The 22,626-nt window shown below is 44.6% G+C and overlaps 1 protein-coding gene across 1 annotated transcript in view; it reads right to left on the bottom strand.

Moving 5' to 3' along the window:
- Positions 1–10,851, bottom strand: part of LOC124545532 (popeye domain-containing protein 3-like) — a 124,386-nt gene extending 113,535 nt beyond the window's left edge. Inside the window, exon 1 of the mRNA XM_047124479.1 lies at positions 10,809–10,851. Within this exon, the coding sequence (XP_046980435.1) occupies positions 10,809–10,851 (43 nt within the window). The remainder of the gene's footprint in view (positions 1–10,808) is intronic.
- Positions 10,852–22,626: the final 11,775 nt, after the last annotated feature.

Below are 22,626 nucleotides of genomic sequence, written 5' to 3'. Positions count from 1 at the left end.
ACACCCGGCATCATGGTGTGGGGAGCGATCTCCTACACTGGCCATACACCACTGGTGATCGTCGAGGGGACACTGAATAGTGCACGGTACATCCAAACCGTCATCGAACCCATCGTTCTACCATTCCTAGACCGGCAAGGGAACTTGCTGTTCCAACAGGACAATGCACGTCCGCATGTATCCCGTGCCACCCAACGTGCTCTGGATGGTGTAAGTCAACTACCCTGGCCAGCAAGATCTCCGGATCTGTCCCCCATTGAGCATGTTTGGGACTGGATGAAGCGTCGTCTCACGCGGTCTGCACGTCCAGCACGAACGCTGGTCCAACTGAGGCGCCAGGTGGAAATGGCATGGCAAGCCGTTCCACAGGACTACATCCAGCATCTCTACGATCGTCTCCATGGGAGAATAGCAGCCTGCATTGCTGCGAAAGGTGGATATACACTGTACTAGTGCCGACATTGTGCATGCTCTGTTGCCTGTGTCTATGTGCCTGTGGTTCTGTCAGTGTGATCATGTGATGTATCTGACCCCAGGAATGTGTCAATAAAGTTTCCCCTTCCTGGGACAATGAATTCACGGTGTTCTTATTTCAATTTCCAGGAGTGTATTTCCTACCGCTCACTGAAAATGTAAGGTCATATTGTTTTAACCTCCTCAGTTAATAATATTTCACAATGAATAAACTTTCTGAGTTAACTAATTAGATCACTGCAACTACATTAGCAAGTAGTATGTAATGACCAGTGAAATTCAACAGGACTAGCCCTATTTGTAAAACTGAAATTGCTGCGCACTCGGGGGTACTAGGTACACTGTCATATTGTCATGTCTCTTGTAGCATTCTGCTCTTTTATGCTGCTAAGACGCATACGTTACCGGGTGCTCTTTACTGTGTTCTGACTGAGAATGCATCCAAGAGCACTATTTCTAGCACCACAGCAAATTCCTTGTCAAAATCGGGGGAAACCAGTATCAGGTCTTCGATCAACGTGTTCTTCAATTCCTGAAATGCAGATTCATATTCTAGCGACCATTGAAATATAAAACCGCTTTTAAGCAAATGATTAGTGGTTGAGCGATTTGTGCAAAATTTTTGACGAATTTAGGGTAATGGTTAAGAGGTCCAGACATGACTGTAATTTCTTCGTTTTTTGAGGCGTTGAAATTGCTGCCACCAAACAAGGATCGACTCATACACCCCCTCCACTAGCAATATGGCCCAAGTACTTAACCTGAATTTGTACAAATTACTTGCATCAAAACTTAGCGTAAGATGCACTGTTGGTAGTCTACTTAATACTTATTCCAACCATTTTGCATGTTCATTAATATCTTCTGAAAAAACTGTATCATCATCGAGTTTTCTAGGTTTTCAGCTACGCAAAAACCAATATAGCAATCTCTGACGTGTCTCTGGTGCATTTTTAAGCCCAGATGGCAGCCTGCAATATTGAAAATGCCACCATCGGACCGCAGAAACTGTTTTACGGCTGTCTTCTGGGACTACCTCCATCTAGTGGTAACCGCCTTGCAAATGAGTCATCGTGAAATACTTGTATGTACTTAAATTATAAAGTTCCTCCATCATATTAGGTAGTGGATAGATGTCAGTGATGTTTCGAACTTTCAAGTATCTATAGCCGTAACAAAAGAGATATTTCTTGGTGCGACCTGTTGATTTTTGAGAACCAGGACTACATGTGACGGTTAGCGACAATCACTGGCTTCTATGACGGCTTCTGACAGCTGTCGGCAGATGAATTTTTCCATGAGTGGCTGGAATTGCTTTGGCATACGATACGACTTCCTATAACATGGAGCATTATTCCCCGTGGCTGTACAGGGTTGAGTAACTCGGGTTGCAAGTAACAGCAGTAATTCCATAGTTCTCCAGTCACTGTCCTGTAGATACGCCACTTCGTATTGTAATGCAGAATCCTCGACAGTATGCATGTAGCCGTGGTCAGTGCATGACCTACCTATATCTTCGTTAGACTCGCACCGTCCGTACCGAAACTGTCTTGGCTAACCAGAACCATACATTCCCTACTCACGTTAGCTATGCACGCTATGCTTCCGCATACGAAACAGTGTGTTGTATCCGAATGTTCTCTGTTTCAAGTGGATCAATCCCCTGAGGTTAGTTCTTACCTACAGAAACCGAAACTAATTTTCCTGTTCTGACAGTATGTTATCATAGAAACCCATGTGCAGCTTGTGTGTACACAGAGCAGATGGCACCATCTTCATGAAAGGTATGTGCTATGCCATTGCCTCTTGCGGCGGTATCACGCAGCGAAAATGGCCTCCAAGCTCAGCTGTAGGCTGCGAACTGTCGATTTTAGCGCGGTGGTTAGTTACGAAACCAAGTCGGAGAATTGCATAACACACTTCACCAACTTGTGGCAGCACGTCCATGTGCTAGGCGAAAGTCTTAACTCCAGCGCTACACTTGAGTAGTGTTGTCCCCAATGATCTTGTATCATTATTACCGGCTCCACATAACCTGTAACGCGGAGGCTACGGTTTCTTTCAACCCAAGAGAAGTGGCGCGTCTACTAATACATGTGACGCTGTATCTACCAAAAACCTATTTTCCTTGCCACCAACAAAACTACACAAGCAGCATTCCATCTGTGCACGGACTCGCGCAGTGCTACACTTTATCAGAAAAGTTTTTCAACTGCTGACATGTTTCTGTCTGCGTTTAATGAACACTTTATACTGATTCCTATTTCCCTGTTTGCTACTCTGACACTCCTGTGCCTTACGAAGATACGACCGACTAGCCACATTCGTAATATTCCGTCTGCAGACAAGTGTTGTTAGATATGGCCCCCACGCACACGCCTGTGACATTTATCACCGAGGCCAGCAACCAGCGGTCGCTACGCCTCCTAGTCGCTACATCTGTCTCTTCCAACTGCGCATCTCGTGGTCGTGCGGTAGCGTTCTCGCTTCCCACGCCCGGGTTCCCGGGTTCGATTCCCGGCGGGGTCAGGGATTTTCTCTGCCTCGTGATGGCTGGGTGTTGTGTGCTGTCCTTAGGTTAGTTAGGTTTAAGTAGTTCTAAGTTCTAGGGGACTGATGACCATAGATGTTAAGTCCCATAGTGCTCAGAGCCATTTGAACCATTTTCTTCCAACTGCGCTGACAATCGTGATAGCTGCGGCTAAGATGGATTCTCTATCCTAACCTCACGCAACATTTCAGCAGGAATGCCGCGCAAGAGTACATCGAGAACCCTATTTTCAGCTTCTCAGCGTAGTTCTACACTTACTTCCTCATTCTGTGTTAGCTCGTACGTGTGAATGTTGGGATCTTTCACATCATATCCGGGAGAGACTGAACGGATTCATTATACTTCTGCATCAAAGTATTGAACCTCTCCACGAAGAACTGAGTATTGTTCTGCTTACAGTATCACTGTTGTAACGCCTCAGCCACTTCTTCGAATGTGTGCGCGTACCGTAAGGTCTCGTGGCAAGTCACGTATGCGATAGCTTCTCCACTCAAAGTCAAATTGGTCATACGCAGGCAAACTTCGTCAGACCAACCGCCCAGTTCCACTGCACCTGGAACTTCTTTGAGTAATGTGGTTTTGTGCTCCATTGCCTTGCCAGAAAAAGGCGAAATCCAGTTTTCTATTGCAGAGTCGATAGAAGGAGTGGGTACACTCGATATAATGTTCACTTCTTCAGTTTGTCCTAGTATCTGTTGTTTTTCGGCTGGCAGTACCTCTGCCTACATCTTATAGCGTTCTCATTCCCCAACTTTCTAACCTAACGATCCGTTCTGTCATAGCGGCAACAAAATGACTCGTAGTACTGGTGCACGTTTCTACCACTCTCCTGCATATTCTACTACCGCCCAAGCAAAACAGTATACAGTGTGTTCGGAAATTCCCGTTGCAAATTTCTAGGATCTGTAGAGGGTAGTGAGTATATAATATTTTCAATAGAAACCCATTTCCGGAAACGTGCTCCTTCCGTTCTACGACGGTTTCAGTTGACAGGTGTAGCACGTCCGCGTCTGCTGGAAAGTGTCAGAGCAGCTTGTCCTGGTGTGCAGTAGGGTGGACAAAGTGACGCGTACTGCATCAGACGGTCACCTCATGTTGCGTCGCACGCGAAGTTTAGTTTACGAGACTCCAGTAGTGCCAGAAGACGATCTGCTCGCACGAGTTCTGTCCAGTGCACTGGAAACTGGAGAGACAGCGGGTGGGATGCACAGTGTCTGCCGGAACATGCTTCGTAGGTACAGTGTCTGTAACAACGTTGGAGGTCGCCACATCGAGCCGCTGTTGTAATGCATCAGTACTGTTCTAGTACGCTGGGTTCGTTTTTGTTTTGGAACAATGCGAACACGTAATTTTTAAGTGTTAATACAGACAAACGTGCTTAAGTAATTGTTACCTGATAACTGTATTGCGTCACGTCTAATTCAATTCCTCAAGCGGAGGTGAAAGAGTTGAACATCAGAACAGTCGTAGAGCGGAAAGAGTACGTTTCCGAACATGCGTTCTATAAATATTGTGTACTAACTCCCCTCTGCAATTCCTAGAAGTTTGTAACAGGAACTTCCGAACACCCTTTATATAAAAGGGACGACACCAGGACCACACTACAAAGCATACAGGCAGCAGGCAGCATAACACCGAAAGGGAGTAACCGTTAACGCCGATTCGTACTGCGCAGCACTGTCATTGCCACGCAACGCCAAAAGGAACGAAAGACATGGCAAATTAAGCAGAGGGACTGCCCTCGCACACGACAAAACAAAAAGCCACACGGTACGCACACTGCGAACTTTGCTTCAGTCTTTTCGATTTCCATTTTCTCCACGACCTGATAGAATGTGTCGCTGAAAATAGATTGTCCTGCGACGACAATGTTGACACAGCGGTTCCCGAATGGCTCCGTGACCGAAGAGCAGGTTTCTATTGTCGAACGATCGGTTCGCCTTTCCGAGCGTTTTTTACCGACAGGTGGTGACTATTTTGAAAAATAGTGTCACGAATCTCTGTCACTTCGAAGTGTAACACAGTTACCTGACCTGTCATAATAACGTGGAACTTCGTTTTTAGGGTCAACCGAATAACATGATACAATTTTTTAAACCATTTTTAAAAACTTTAAAAATTCTTTTATATTTCAGCATGTGTAACAAATGGGGAGAAGGCTACGTGTCGATGCGTCTACGAATCATTACTTTGGAATATACAATGCGTTAATAGAGTGAAACAATGTTGTACAGCAGCTTCAGTCACCTGAACTGGGAAGTGTTTCTATCCTTCCTATATCCTGTCGGCAACGGCCTTGCTGCATTGGTAACACCGATTCTCGTCAGGTCACCGACGTTAAGCGCTGTCGGGCTGGGCTAGCACTTGGATGGGTGACCATACGGTCTACCGAGCGCTGTTGGCAAGCGTGGTACATTCAGCCCTTGTGAAGCAAACTGAGGAGCTACTCGATTGAGAAGTAGCGGCTCCGGTCTCGGAAACTGACATACGGCCGGGAGAGTGGTGTGCTGACCATCTGCCCCTCCATATCCGCATCCAGTGACGCCAGTGGACCGAGGATGACACGGCGGCCGGTCGGTGCCGTAGGACCTCCCAAGGTCTGTTCGGACGGAGAGACTTCTATCCTTAGCCACTTTTCCTTCAAGAAGTACGAGCGTTGGGTATGATGCAGGTGTAATTGTTAAGCGTAGGTGACTGTAACGGGTGTGGCGTGGTGCGGTGCCGTCGATGTGTTGGACGGCGGTGAGGGCAGTGAGGGGGTGAAACCCGCAGCCGGCACGCGGCGCACTCCCCCCAAACAGCAGCGAGGAGGCCGCCGAGCTCAACGTTCCCACCCGACGGACGGCTCACCGCTAACAGTCCCGTACCCTGACTTGACCAGACATTGCGGAGAGGCTTGGAATTTGATTCAGGACATTGGTTATGAGGCGCTCTGTGGCACCACGGTCAGAGCAGCTGAGACTGCTGTCTTGATGGGTACGCCCTGTGAGCGATGTCAGCGGTGTGCCAACAAAAAAAGTAACGAAGAAAGCTGCCAGCAAGTGGACTCAGGACGAATTCGTGCATTTAATTAGTTTGTACGAGGAATGACCAGCTTTATGGAATGTACAGTTACTTTACCACAGAAATGGGATAACAAGAAAATTTGTTGGCCGAAATGGTTGCAGTATTTAACACCGCTGGAGAAGAAAATTGACAAAATGCCCACGATTAAAGGAATCGAGAAAAGTAGTTTTAGAACATAGATCAATTAACATAGAGAAACACGTCAAGTCGTGTGTGAAAGCAATCGTTTTGGACCTCAGATAATTCGAATTTTAGCTCTAAGCAATACAGTCGTATCTTTAATTTTGTTTCAAGTGGTATATATTCGTTATGGTATTACGTTGGTTGCTAAAGAACAGATGTTACGAGTGTTTCCTTAAGTCAATACGAGTAAAAACGTTCAAGTAAATGTGCGTCTGCAAATGCTTCATTTATCACATATCGGCGCTGTTTGGCCTTCGAGCGTCCGTGTGAGCTGAGATGAATGTAGTACAACGTTATTTCATCGTAATTGTTACCTTACCAAATATTAAAGAGAAAGAATGTGACTGATGCTATAAATATTAGTGTCATAATCAGTCTGTCTTTAACAGTAATGGATTTTCGTATAGTACAGGGTGTTTATAAATGAATATCGGGCTTTTAACACTTTATGATATTTATTATATTAATCTTACAGTTATAAACGATATGTCAAATGAAATAGCAACTCATACAGTTTTACCAAGAACCTTATAAATGTTCAATGTCAGCACCATTTTTCACACGGCACACGTCAAGTCTATGGCCGAGTTCTTCCTAAACGTTGATAAGTGTGTCTTCAGTGATTGTAGCAACAGCTGCTTCAATCCGGTTTCTTAATTCAGGGAGGTCTGCTGTTAGCGGAGGCACGTACACACGATCCTTGATGAAGCCTCAAAAGAAAAAAATCGGATGGCGTTAGGTCGGTGAACGTGGGGGCCATGCAAAGCAAGCCCTGTAATTGGGCCCCTTGCGGCCTATCCAGCGCTCGGCTATAGACTTGATGTGTGCCGTGTCACAAATGCTGCTCACATTGAACAGGTTCTTTGTAAAATTGTTTGAGCTGCTCTTTCATTTTACATATCATTTATAACTGTAAGTTTAATGTAATAACTATTATTAAGCGTTAAAACCCCGATATTCACTTATAAACGCACTGTATTATCTACATTGGCAATATTGGGTCCAATTACAAAGAGTATTTCTTCCATCTTCTACGAATTAATTCTCGTCAAATTTCGATATTGTCGTGGATTTTCCATCACAACCTTTACAGTAATACTCTTGCATGCTCCGAGGTCATCGCACCCCCTAATCCGTTCTCTTCTCAACACGAACACGACTGTTTACGTTTTTTCTTTGGCACTGAAACCGTTGAAAGTGCAACTGCAGCCCGACCGTCGTCCATCGCAACATCTTCCTTCGACAGAACTACGACAGAAAAATCTCGTGGAGGGTGATCTCTCAGCGTTCACAGATAGACTTACAGAAAGTACTCGCAAAGAACTATCACACAGTAAAAATTCGTTCATAGCGTAAAGAATTCTGCGGAAACGACCTGAGAGTATTAAACTGGTGGAAAGCAAAACATGCTCCCGTGTATCCCAGTCCATAGGTTCTGATTTTGTACTTCCAAGTGTTACTGCTGTTGCAACTGCCAAGACAGAATGTAGATTGCACGTAGAGGCCCCCGTAAACGACAAAAGCGTGTCTGACAAAATAATTCTTATCTGGCTAAGAATTCGCCAAGCAAGCCCATACATGTTCAAACAATGTGTCAGTTTAGTATGACTTTGGAGCAGACGCTTTTCGTGTTCGTTTGTGTTTTGAGAGTAGTGAGAACGACCACAAGTGGAGACAATGCAGTCCTGGTGTTGACTTCGACACTGTGCTCACATCTACATCTACATACATACTCCGCAATCCACCATACGGTGCGTGGCTAGCATCTTCTCTCCCTGTTCCACTCCCAAACAGAACGAGGGAAAAATGACTGCCTATATGTCTCTGTACGAGCCCTAATCTCTCTTATCTTATCTTTGTGGTCTTTCCGCAAAATGTAAGTTGGCGGCAGTAAAATTGTACTGCAGTCAGCCTCAAATGCCGTTTCTCTAAATTTCCTCAGTAGCGATTCACGAAAAGAACGCCTCCTTTCCTCTAGACACTCCCACCCGAGTTCCTGGAGCATTTCCGTAACATTCGCGTTATGATCAAACCTACCAGTAACAAATCTAGCAGCCAACCTCTGAATTGCTTCTATGTCCTCCCTCAATCCGACCTGATACGGATCCCAAACGCTCGAGCAGTACTCGAGAATAGGTCGTATTAGTGTTCTATAAGCGGTCTCTTTTACAGATGAACCACATCTTCACAAAATTCTACCAATGAACCGAAGACGACCATCCGCCTTCCCCACAACTGCCATTACATGCTTGTCCCACTTCATATCTCTCTGCAGTGTTACGCCCAAATATTTAATCTACGTGACTGTGTCAAGCGCTACACTACTAATGGAGTATTCAAACATTACAGGATTCTTTTTCCTAGTCATCTGCATTAATTTACATTTATCTATATTTAGAGTTAGTTGTCATTCTTTACACCAATCACAAATCCTGTCCAAGTCATATTGTATCGAAGAGGAAGAAAAAAACAACTCTGGACCAGAGAAAGGCTGAAAATAGATTTTTCCCATGAAAATATGCAGAACTCTCAGAACCATATGATTACATCAACTTTCTTCGAATGGACAATGAAAATTTTTAAAAATTATTAAGTCCCTCCTAAAAGAGGAAACTGCCTGTCAAGTTCGGCCTCATCTAGCCACGGATGTGTCAGACAAGCCCGTACTCGCACTAAGAAAGCTCGTCAGTTTAAACTTACTTTTGAAGCAGACACTTTTCGTGTTTGCAGTATTTCGGCACCAGAGGGAATGGCTACAATTGCAGATAAAGTACCCTTAACGTTGCCTCTGGCACTGTGTTTAGTGAAGAGGGAAACAAGACGCTGGTCCAGGGAATGATTTAAAATGAGAAATATACCGGGTGGTCAAAAAGTCAGTATAAATTTGAAAACTTAATAAACCACGGAATAATGTAGATAGAGAGGTAAAAATTGACACACATGCTTGTGATGACATGGGGTTTCATTAGAACCAAGAAAAAAATTTCACAAAATGTCCGACAGATGGCGCTGGACAGCAAAACGTCAGTAGCTGCTACCGTGACGGGTGAGAGGTATGCCGATATATTACAGAATCGCATCATCCCCAGCCTGGCTGATAAACACCTGCTGGAACGTACGATGTTTATGCAGGATGGCGCTCCACCCCATATTGCTAGACGCGTCAAGGATCTCTTGGAGCGTCGTTTGGTGATGATCGTGTGCTCAGCCGCCACTTTCGTCATGCTTGGCCTCGCAGGTCCCGAGACCTCAGTACGGGCGATTATTGGCTTTGGGGTTACCTGAAGTCGCAAGTGTATCGTGATCGACCGACGTCTCTAGGGATGCTGAAAGACAACATCCGACGCCAATGCCTCACCATAACTCCGGACAATGCTTTACAGTGTTGTTCACAACATTATTCCTCGACTACAGCTATTGTTGAGGAATGATGGTGGACATATTGAGCATTTCCTGTAAAGAACATCATCTTTGCTTTGTCTTACTTTGGTATGCTAATTATTGCTATTCTGAAGAGATGAAGCGGCATCTGTCGGACATTTTTGAACTTTTGTACTTTTTTGGTTCTAATAAGACCCCATGTCATTCCAAGCATGTATGTAAATTTGTACCTCTCTATCTACATTATTCCGTGATTTATTCAGTTTTCAAATTTATACTGACTTTTTGATCACCCGGTACAACTGGAAACCTGTTAATGGAAATATTTTATTCAGAACCAATTTCACCAGAACCAACTATACCTTCAACTTCCTGCGGATGGACAGTGAAACGCCGGCCGCGGTGGCCGTGCGGTTCTAGGCGCTCCAGTCCGGAGCCGCGCTGCTGCTACGGTCGCAGGTTCGAATCCTGCCTCGGGCATGGATGTGTGTGATGTCCTTAGGTTAGTTATGTTTAAGTAGTTCTAAGTTCTAGGGGACTGATGACCACAGCAGTTGACTCCCATATTGCTCAGACCCATTTGAACCATTTTTTGACAGTGAAACGTTTAATAAGTTGTTTAGCTTTACTTCACCTTCACACTGAGACAGGATACACAAGTACGCGAAAATTTACTCTCTTCTGCGTGGTCCTCCAACGACAGGTCACTAAAATGCAGCAACGTGGGATCATATAACCCACCTCGTCCATGGAAGAACCAGAGAACTTAGATTTCTTTTTATTTCCTTCCTTCCGATTGTGTATGCATAATATACTAATTTTGTCCACGCGTAATATATGGCTGGGAAAGACGTGCTACCTCTACCACTTTGGCAATTGTCAGTGCTATTTTGTTTTTATACTTGATCGTAGTTTTCGTATTAGTAGAAACTCACGATACAGTGAGACAAATTGTTATAAAACAATTTACACTAAACGTATGCGGCAAAACGCCGACATAAACAACGTCCGCCATCTCGTCAAGCTTTCTGTCAATCAAAAATTCTCGCAAACACGCCAAACTGCACCGTACAATATTTGGCAAGCACAGTTAGCTTCGGTGAAATGTTCGATCGTTCACGGGGGCCTAAAGGCAGAGCACGAGCGCACTCACCTCCCTCGTACTGCGGCTGCTGTGTCTCGGGACCAAAGCCCATGGCGGCGGCAGAGGTGTGAGGGGGCCGAGCCGAGCGGGCTTGCCTATATAGGGGCGCCTGCCAAGCGGAACAACGGCTGGCGTGCGGCCTCGCGGCTGCCAAGTGCGCACTGGGGGGGCCTCTGCAGTGGGCTGGGCTCTGCCAGCCCGGGGTACCTTCCGCCCTCCCCTTGTACAGCTGCGGATGGTGAGTGGGTAGAACCGTCCCAGGACGAGCTTCCATCCCTCTAATTTGTCCTACGTTCTCTTCTTCGCGACCAAGTACTGTGCAGGAGTAAGCAATGTGCAACTGTGTGCCAAAACATTATCACCACGTGCTTAATACCTTCTCGGTCCACGTATACTAGGGCCGTTCACCAAAACCGAGGCAGGTAGCGCGGAGTAGAGAGAGGTAAACAGAGCGAGAGGAGGGAGCGAGCGCGGCTTCCAGTCGCAGCCCGGCCGCCAGCGCATTTCGACGTGCCACAGGCAGCAAGCACGCCCTCGCCACCACCTTGTCTTCATGCTGCGTGGGAGGATCTACAACGTTTTACTGAACACGATGGGCCCTGTAAAACGTTTAGAGTATCAAAAAGTATTAAACCACGTAAAAAAATTCAATTTGAAACTTCATTGTGCGGCAAATCTACGCGGCAGAGTACGACTAATATGTCGGTACGAACGAAAGACAATAATTCTTGAACTGCATTCCAGCTCTTCAAACGAAAAAAGTTACCACTTAATAATGTTTTGTTTGAATTACGGTGTCAACGGAAGGAATAAGACTAAACTGCTACGTTTCAACAATTACCGTGTCCGTTTTTATAGCCCGTACTGCTGATAATATTTGATAAAAATACACTACTTGCCATTAAAATTGCGACACCACGAAGATGACGTGTTACAGACGCGAAATTTAACCGACAGGAAGAAGATGCTGTGATATGCAAATGATTAGCTTTTCAGAGCATTCACACAAGGTTGGCGCCGACGGCGACACCTACAACGCGCTGACATGAGGAAAGTTTCCAACCGATTTCTCATACACAAACAGCAGTTGACCGGCATTGCCTGGTGAAACGTTGTTGTGATGCCTCGTCTAAGGAGGAGAAATGCGTAGTATCAGGTTTCCGACTTTGATAAAGGTCGGACTGTTGCCTATCGCGATTGCGGTTTATTGTATCGCGACATTGCTGCTCGCGTTAGTCGAGATCCAATGACTGTTAACACAATACGGAATCGGTGCTTTCAGGAGGGTAATACGGAACGCCGTGCTGGATCCCAACGGCCTCGTATCACTAGCAGTCGAGATGACAGGCATCTTATCCACATGGCTGTAACGGATCGTGTAGCCACGTCTCGATCCCTGAGTCAACAGATGGGGACGTTTGCAATACAACAACCATCTGCACGAACAGTTCGACGACGTTTGCAGCAGCATGGACTATCAGCTCGGAGACCATGGCTGCGGTTACCCTTGACGCTGCATCACAGACAGGAGCGCCTGCGATGCTGTACTCGACGACGAACCTGGTGCACGAATGGCAAAACGTTATTTTTTCCGATGAATCCGGGTTCAGTTTACAGCATCATGATGTTCGCATCCGTTTTTGGTGACATCGCGGTGAACGCAAGTTGGAACCGTGTATTCGTAATCGTCATACTGGCGTATCACCCGCCGTGATGGTATGGGGTGTCATTGGTTACACGTCTCGGTCACCTCATCTTCGCATTGACGGCACTTTGAACAGTAGACATTACATTTAAGATGTGCTACGACCCGTGGCTCTATCCTTCATTCGATTCCTGCGAAACACCTACATTTCAGCAGGATAATGCACGACCGCATGATGCAGGTCCTGTACGGACCTTTCTGGATACAGAAAATTTTCGACTGCTGCCCTGGCCAGCACATTCTCCACATCTCTCACCAATTGAAAACGTCCGGTCAATGGTGGCCGAGCAACTGGCTCGTCACTATACGCCAGTCACTACTCTTGATGAACTGTGGTATCGTGTTGAAGCTGTACCTGTACACGCCATCCAAGCTTTGTTTGACTCAATGCCATTATTACGGACAGAGGTTATGGGTACTGATTTCTCAGGATCTATGCACTCAAATTGCGTGAAAATTTAATCACATGTCAGTTCTAGTATAATACATTTGTCCCATGAATACCCGTTTATCATCTGCATTTGTTCTTGGTATAGCAATTTTAATGGCCAGTAGTGTATATTGGTTTAGAAAATTCAACTTCAACAATGGGCAAATATTAAGAACTACCACAGTAGTAACAGGTATTATCTATCATAAAGCTGCATACAAAGTATCAATTTCACAAGTAATTTAAAACAAGTAACACGTGTATTTGTAATGAGATAATACGAAAGGTAGTCTCTTATTCGTGAATAACAAGAAGCTTCGCAAAATACTGGAATGATGCTGGGCATCTATGATAACCTTTTGTCTATGATAGTTAAATGTCTCTTTGATGTTAAAATCTTTCACAAATTAGAAGTGTTGGGGAAAAGTCGGTATGCAATGTGTTGTGTATGACTTTGTACACAGTTGTTCAAATGGTTCAAATGGCTCTGAGCACTATGGGACTTAACATCTGAGGTCATCAGTCCACTAGAACTTAGAACTACTTAAACCTAACTATCCTAAGGACATCACTCACATTCATGACCGAGGCAGGATTCGAACCTGCGACCGTAACGGTCGCGCGGTTCCAGATTGAAGCGTCTATAACCGCTCGGTCACCCCGGCAGGCGTACACAATTGTATAGAGAGGTCGGCTACAGAGTTGTAGGAAAGCTGGACAGGAGTAGATATGATTAGTGAACAAGTTAACACAGTAAATAGAAGAGTTTTAACTTCTATTTCTCCAAACATATGAAAATTCATTACAAATAACGCAACAAGAAACAGAGTCCAGCTGGTTGGTTGGTTAGTTGTTTGGGGGAGGAGACCAGACAGCGTGGTCATCGGTCTCATCGGATTAGGGAAGGACGGGGAAAGAAGTCGGCCGCGCCCTTTCAAAGGAACCATCCCGGCATTTGCCTGGAGTAATTTAGGGAAATCACGGAAAACCTAAATCAGGACGGCCGGACGCGGGATTGGACCGTCGTCCTCCCGAATGCGAGTCAGTGTGCTAGCCACTGCGCCACCTCGCTCGGTAGTCCAGCTGGTACAATAGCAACATGGACGAGGCTGTCTGGACTGCGACCAGGTGGCACCTGCATACCACCTCGCAGTGAAGAGGCTCCGAGTGCGAATGGCTGCACTGCTGCCACTGGACATCTTATACCACGACAGCAGAGGGCGCTTGTGGTACGGAGCTGCTGCAGGTGTGACTCAGCACAAGCGCACCATTGGGTCCACCAGATCCCAAAAGACTGCTAATGCTGTCTGACGGAAATTGATGGAATCTTGCAATTCTGTTGGCAACTTTAAAACGTCAGTAGGATGGTATCGACACATGATATCACACAATGTCAGAAGCGGGTTAAAAAACCTTTCTAACGATACCTCATTCGTCCCTGTACAATTAGTATGTACTGAGAAAAGGGATTTTGACTTGCAAAGTAATATACAGGGTAGTCCATTGATCGTGACCGGACCAAATATCTCACGAAGTAAGCGTCAAACGAAAAAACTACAAAGAACTAAACTCATCTAGCTTGAGGGGGAAACCAGATGACGCTGCCATAGGTCAAACGGATATCAACTGCGTATTTTTAAATAGGAACCCCCATTTTTATTACATATTCGTGTAGTACGTAAAGAAATATGAATGTTGTAGTTGGACCACATTTTTAGCTTTGTGGTAGATGGCGCTGTAATAGTCACAAACGTGTAAGTACGTGGTATCACGTAATATTCCAGCAGTGCGGTCGGTATTTGCTTCGTGATACATTACCGGCGTTAAAATTGACCGTTTACCAATTGCGGAAAAGGTCGATATCGTGTTGGTGTATGGCTATTGTGATCAAATTGCCCAGCGGGCGAGTGCTATTAATGCTGCTCGGTATCCTGGACGACATCATCTAAGTGTCCGGATAGTTACGTTATTTAAGGTAACAGAAAGTGTCCAGTCACATGTGAAACGTCAACCACGACCTGCAACAAATGATGATGCCCAAGTAGGTGTTTTAGCTGCTGTCGCGGCTAATCCGCAAATCAGTAGCAGACAAATTGCGCGAGAATCGGGAATCTCAAAAACATTGGTGTTGAGAATGCTACATCAACATCGATTGCACCTGTACCATATTTCTATGCACCAGGAATTGCATGGCGACGACTCTGAACGTCGTCTACAGTTCTGCCACTGGGCACAAGAGAAATTACAGGACGATGACAGATTTTTGCACTCATTCTATTTAGCAACAAAGCGTCATTCACCAACCAACAGCGGTAACGTAAACCGGCATAATATGCACTATTGGGCAACGGAAAATCCACGATGGCTGCGACAAGTGGAACATCAGCGACCTCGGCGGGTTAATTTATGGTGCGGCATTATGGGAGGAAGGATAATTGGCCCCCATGTTATCGATGTCAATCTAAATGATGCAATGCATGCTGATTTTCTACGTAATGTTCTACCGATGTTACTACAAGATGTTTCACTGCATGACAGAATGGCGATGTACTTCCAACACGACGGATGTCCGGCACATAGCTCGCGTGCGGTTGAAGCAGTATTGAATAGCATATTTCATGACAGGTGGATTGGTCGCCGAAGCACCATACCATGGCCCTCACGTTCACCGGATTTGACGTCCCCGGATTTCTTTCTGTGGGGAATGTTGAAGGATATTTGCTATCGTGATCCACCGACAACGCCTGACAACATGCGTCAGCGCATTTTCAATGTATGTGCGAACATTACGGAAGGCGAACTACTCGCTGTTGAGAGGAATTTCGTTACACCTATTGCCAAATGCACTGAGGTTGCCGAACATCATTTTGAGCATTTATTGCACCAATGTGGTATTTACAGGTAATCACGCTGTAACAGCATGCCTTCTCAGGAATGATAAGTTCACAAAGATACGTATATAACATTGGAACAACCGAAATAAAATGTTCAAACGTACCTGCGTTCTGTATTTGAATTTAGAAAACCTACCTGTTACCAACTGTTCGTCTAAAATTGTGAGCCATATGTTTGTGACTATTACAGCGCCATCTATCATAAAGCGAAAAAAGTGGTCCAGCTAAAACAATCATATTTCTTTACGTACTACACGAATATGTAATAAAAAGTGGTTTTTTTTTTTAAAAAAAAACGCAGTTGATATCCGTTTGACATATGGCAGCGCCATCTAGAGGGCCAACCATAGCGCCATCTGGTTTCCCCCTTCAAGCTAGACGAGTTTCGTTCTTTGTAGTTTTTTCGTTTGACGGTTATTTTCGTGAGATATTTGGCCCGGTCACTATCAATGGACCACCCTGTATACGTCACAGCAGCGGTTGAGCGGAGCACGGATTTGACTAGTCGCTGCTCGGTTTCTGGACGAACGGGGCACCAGATATCTATGCACATGTCTAGAAACTGCCGTAAATTACGTGGTGCAGTTCTGTGGATGCGGAGTTGCCACCCAATAGGCAGGCATATTTGGTGCTGATGACATCAATGTGATTACACCAACGTCCTCCTTGTAGCACTGTATCCCGATTCCGGCCTTGTGGTAGAGACAGTTATCCTGTCGAATGATGCCGTCGCTGACTGTGAAGGCATCCGGTGTGCAGGAGTGCCGGTGGTTGGCAACAATATTCACATAGTCCAAAGCCGTCATGATCTTTGATTACATATCCCATACAACACAATAACTCCATATTTAGCAATTATATACAACAGCTCGCTCACAGAAAGATCCGAACCTAAAGACTGGAAAGTTACTCAAGGCACACCAATACCAAAAAATGGAAGTAGGAGTAATCCGCGCTAATTTACAAGCCCCTATCACTAACGTCGATTTGCAGTACGGTTTTGGGACATATACTGTATTCGAATATTATGAAGTACCGCGAAGAAAACGATTTATTGACTCACATTCAGCACGGATTAAGAAAATATCGTTCTTGTGATACACAACTAGCTCTTTAGGCTCAAGAAATATTGAGTGCTACTGACAGGGGATGCCAAATTGATTCCATATATTTAGATTTCCAGAAGGATTTCGACACCGTTCCTCACAAGCCTCTTCTAACAAAACTGCGTGCCTACGGAGTATCGCCTCAGTTGTGCGACTGGATTCGTGATTTCCTGTCACAAAGGTCACAGTTCGTAGTAATAGACGGAAAGTCATCGACTAAAACAGAAGTAATATCCGTAGTTTCCCAACAAAATGTTATAGGCCCTCTGTTGATCCTGATCTATATTAACGACGTAGGAGACAATTTGAGTAGCCTCTTAGATTGCTTGTAGATGATTTACCGTCTTGTAAAGTCATCAGATAACCAAAACGAATTGCAAAATGATTTAGATAAGACATCTGCATGGTGCGAAAGGTGGCAATTGACCCTGAATAACGAAAAATGTGCACTTATTGACATGAGTACTAAATTTCAATTACGCGATAAGTCACACTAATCTGATGGCTGTAAATACTTAGGGATTTCAATTACGAATAACGTAAACTGAAACGATCACATATACAGGGTGTTACAAAAAGATACGGCCAAACTTTCAGGAAACATTCCTCAGACACAAATAAAGAAAAGATGTTATGTGGACATGTGTCCGGAAACGCTTAATTTCCATGTTAGAGCTCATTTTAGTTTCGTCAGTATGTACTGTACTTCCTCGATTCACTCCCAGTTGGCCCAATTGAAGGAAGGTAATGTTGACTTCGGTGCTTGTGTTGACATGAGACTCATTGCTCTACATAACTAGCATCAAACACGTCAGTACGTAGCATCAACAGGTTAGTGTTCATCACGAACGTGGTTTTGCAGTCAGTGCAATGTTTACAAATGCGGAGTTGGCAGATGCCCATTTGATGTATGGATTAGCACGGGGCAATAGCCGTGGAGCGGTGCGTTTGTATCGAGACAGATTTCCAGAACGAAGGTGTCACGACAGGAAGACGTTCGAAGCAATTGATCGGCGTCTTAGGGAGCACGGAACATTCCAGCCTATGACTCGCGACTGGGGAAGACCTAGAACGACGAGGACACCTGCAATGGACGAGGCAATTCTTCTTGCAGTTGACGATAACCCTAATGTCAGCGTCAGAGAAGTTGCTGCTGTACAAGGTAACGTTGACCACGTCACTGTATGGAGAGTGCTACGCGAGAACCAGTTGTTTCCGTACCATGTACAGCGTGTGCAGGCACTATCAGCAGCTGATTGGCCTCCACGGGTACACTTCTGCGAATGATTCATCCAACAATGTGTCAATCCTCATTTCAGTGCAAATGTTCTCTTTACGGATGAGGCTTCATTCAAACGTGATCAAATTGTAAATTTTCACAATCAGCATGTGTGGGCTGACGAGAATCCACACGCAATTGTGCAATCACGTCATCAACACAGATTTTCTGTGAACGTTTGGGCAGGCATTGTTGGCGATGTCTTGATTGGGCCCCATGTTCTTCCACCTACGCTCAATGGAGCACGTTATCATGATTTCATACGGGATACTCTACCTGTGCTGCTAGAACATGTGCCTTTACAAGTACGACACAACATGTGGTTCATGCACGATGGAGCTCCTGCACATTTCAGTCGAAGTGTTCGTACGCTTCTCAACAACAGATTCGGTAACCGATGGATTGGTGGAGGCGGACCAGTTCCATGGCCTCCACGCTCTCCTGACCTCAACCCTCTTGACTTTCATTTATGGGGGCATTTGAAAGCTCTTGTCTACGCAACCCCGGTACCGAATATAGAGACTCTTCGTGCTCGTATTGTGGACGGCTGTGATACAATACGCCATTCTCCAGGGCTGCATCAGCGCATCAGGGTTTCCATGCGACGGAGGGTGGATGCATGTATCCTCGCTAACGGAGGACATTTTGAACATGTCCTGTAACAAAGTGTTTGAAGTCACGCTGGCACGTTCTGTTGCTGTGTGTTTCCATTCCATGATTAATGTGATTTGAAGAAAAGTAATAAAATGAGCTCTAACATGGAAAGTAAGCGTTTGCGGACACATGTCCACATAACATATTTTCTTTCTTTGCGTGTGAGGAATATTTCCTGGAAGTTTGGCCGTACCTTTTTGTAACACCCTGTATATTACAATTACAAATAACCTAAACTGAAACGATCACATATATAATGTTGTGGGTAGAGCCAAGCAAAGACTGTGATTCATTGGCAGAACATTTAGAAGGTGCAACAGGTCTATTAAAGAGACTGCTTGTACCACGCTTGTCCGCCCTGTCCTAGAGTATTGCTGTGCGGCGTGGGATCCGCATCAGGTGGGACTGACGGATGACATCGAAAAAGTTCAAAGAAAGGCAGCTCGTTTCGTACTGTCGCGTTATAGGGGAGACAGTACCACAGAAATGATACGTGAATTGGAGTCGCAGTCATTAAAACAAAGGCGTTTTTCGTTGCGTCGGGATCTTCTCATGAAATTTCAATCATCAGTTTTCTCCTCCGACTGTGAAAACATTCTGTTGCCACCCACCTACATAGGGAGAAATGATCACCACGATAAAATAAGACAAATCAGAGTTCGCACAGAAAAATTCAAGTGCTCGTTTTTCCCGTGTGCAGTTCGAGAGTGGAACGGTGGAGAGACAGCTTGAAGGTGGCTCATTGAAACCTCCGCCAGGCATCTTATTGTGAATAGCAGAGTAATCACCTCGATGTGGATATATGAAAAACGTAGTGCATGTCCCTCACAGCATAAAGCTGCCGCCACTAGCCACTACCTTCGGCATCATGCATATTTCATGTGCTACATCCGGAACATGTAGATTTTTGAACTGAGATTTTTCCGAAAGAAGAACGATAAATTAAGTGAGAGAGAGGAACTAGTTTCCAAAAAATATTACACCTAATATTGTCCAGCATCAAGCGTCTGTGATAATCTGGATGCTTCCGGTCCCACACAGCTGTAAATCCAAAACCCACTCAAATAAGGACCTAATTGAAATCTTCACTTTTAGTTCCTCATTTTCGTTACCTTCTAGACTCAATACAAACATAGCTGTCTACGTATGCTCGTTTTATTGTTAAGATACTGGCACAATGCGATCAGTCTATAAATCAGATTACTTACAAAGCATTCGTGCGACATGTCCTAGAATATTTCTCAAGTGTACTGGGTCCACGCCAGATAGGGCTATCATCGGACATGTAGGAGAGTGTTTGAATAAGTAATGCAGCATATCTTTTTCTCGGTCAGTTTCGGTTGAAGAACATGCATAATTGGTTGTGGAACATCACGGAATATTCCCGCTTCAGCCCCTGTAGTTTCACCAAGCTCCAATAGGTGGCTGTGTTGTATATAGCCTTCAAAATGGCTTCTGTAACAGACGTGCGCTCCTAACAGAGAGCTGTCATTGATTTTCTTATGGCGGAAAACCAGAGCATCACAGATATTCAAAGGCGCTTGCAGACTGTCTATGGAGACCTGACAGTGAACAAAAGCACGGTCAGTTGTTGGGCGAGACATCTGTCATCATCGCGACGAGGCCACGCAAACGTGTGCGATCTCCCGCATGACGACCGGTCGCACGCAGCTGTGGCTCCAGCAATGTTGAAACGTGCGGACACTCTCGTTCGTCGTGATCTAAGATCAATCATCTCTGTGCTCAAGTGGATGTCTCTGCTGATATTGCTGACACACTTGTCCACCTATTGTGGTACTCAAAGGCGTAAGCTCGCTACGTTCCACGACGCCTAAAAGAAGGCCACAAAGAGAAACCAAGAATACTACGTGTGGAACTGCTTGCGCCTTACGAGGCTGTTCGTGGTAACATTTTATCGAACATTGTCAGAGACGTTAGAACATGTGTTCATCACTTTGAACCAGAAACAAAACGGCAAATCATGGAGTGACGCCACACCACCTCTCCTACGAAGAAAGAGGCCAAACCTGCACCCTCAGCTGGCAAAGTCTTCTGTAACTCTGAAGGTGTTATTCTCTTTCATGTCCTCGCTCATAGCGCAAAGATCAACTTTCAAATGTACTGTGCACTCTCATAAAACTGAAGAAACGAGTTGAGCGTGTTCGTCCTCACAAAAATGCATACGAATTTCTGCTCTGCGACAGCGCCAGGCCTCACACAAGTTTGCGCACCCGAGAGGAGCTCACAAAACTTCACTGGACTGTTCTGCCTCATCCACCCTATAACCCGAACCTCGCACCTTCCGACTTCCACCTATTTGGCCCGATGAAGGATGCACTGGGCTGGAAGCAGTAGTAGGCCGATGCAGCACGGCGTTGGCTCCGACGTCCACCAGTAGAGTGGTACCAAACCTTCCCAGTGACGTGGCGTAAGGCCGGCGCAACGAACGATGTGTGCTGAAAAAATAGGACCTTGTGCCTCAAGGGAGTGGAATCCTTAATGAAAACAGACTGTTTTCATAAAAAATTCTGTTACATTACTTATTGAATGCCCTTCGTACGAAGGAGGACAGCTGAAACTGTCATACTTTTGCCAGATCCACGAGGGACTTTCAAGGTGATGATGTAAAACATTAACTGAGAGAGATTTGAAGATACAGACATCAACTGTCTCATGAAACACTATTTAGAAACTTTCGAGAACCAGTGTTAACGAACGAGTTTAGAAAGGTGCTATAGTTAGACAAATAATACCTTGTACAGGGGCATTAAGGGGAGTCGGATGGTTGTTTGTTTCAAAATTTTTTTTTATTTTTTGTACTTTTTTGTTACGCATATATTTGGATTTAAACTGATACCAAATTTATTAATTTATGTTGAGTGGTTTCTGTTTTACAAGCGTTTTAGTAAAACCCTGCAACGCACACTTTTCATGAACTCAACCTTCTTTTTACTCGCTAGTGACTACAGCTGTTCGAAAGCTTAGTTGGTAACACTGATGAAATACTGTTGGCAACAATGATGAAAATAGCTGCCAGTTTACTTTGTTGTTGTCAGTTCTTTGTTTGTGGTGACTGAAAGTGAAGTTTGTTTACGATATTCGTATTTCAGTGTTTAGATCTCAGCAAATAAGTTTATATTATGTAAAAATGCCGCGAATACAAATAGTCTTATCTTTATTTGCGTTTCCCCGACAACTGTGTTTTTCAACGGTTAGGAACATTTTTCTTGGCTATTATTAATGCTATCAACATGATTTTTTAAAATTGTTCCTTATTTGTTAGTTGTTGATTTAAACTGAGGAAATGTGAATATCGTTTAATGAACTATGGTATAAATTTAATTAAAGTAAAAAAAATTGCAGTTTTTATGGCTACTTTAAAAAAATATTTTTTTAAATATAAAGTTTTGTTACTTTTAAGACTTATGAGTTTAAAATGAAGATAAAGATATAAGGAACACAACCAAAAAAATCATGATAATATGTCAATTGATTAGGGAGAAAAATGTCCCTAAAGTCATATAATTTAACGTGGCGAAGATAGAACCATCCGACTCCCCTTAAAGTACCTATTTTTCTCGCGCTCAACACACGGTGTGGATGTACATGCGTCACATCCGACAAGCCGCTTGAACTGTTTCTGGACATTTGAATGGGGATCAAACTGATGTCGCAGATCTGAGTCATACATACACTCTCATGCACTAAGTACAAGGGAGCGCAGAAATTGCCGTACAGGAAACTGGTTACAAGGGTTTT

Source organism: Schistocerca americana, chromosome 8 (genome assembly GCF_021461395.2).
Source record: "Schistocerca americana isolate TAMUIC-IGC-003095 chromosome 8, iqSchAmer2.1, whole genome shotgun sequence".
In the NCBI taxonomy this organism is placed as follows: domain Eukaryota; kingdom Metazoa; phylum Arthropoda; class Insecta; order Orthoptera; family Acrididae; genus Schistocerca; species Schistocerca americana.
This window is presented reverse-complemented; position numbering and strand designations above follow the sequence as displayed.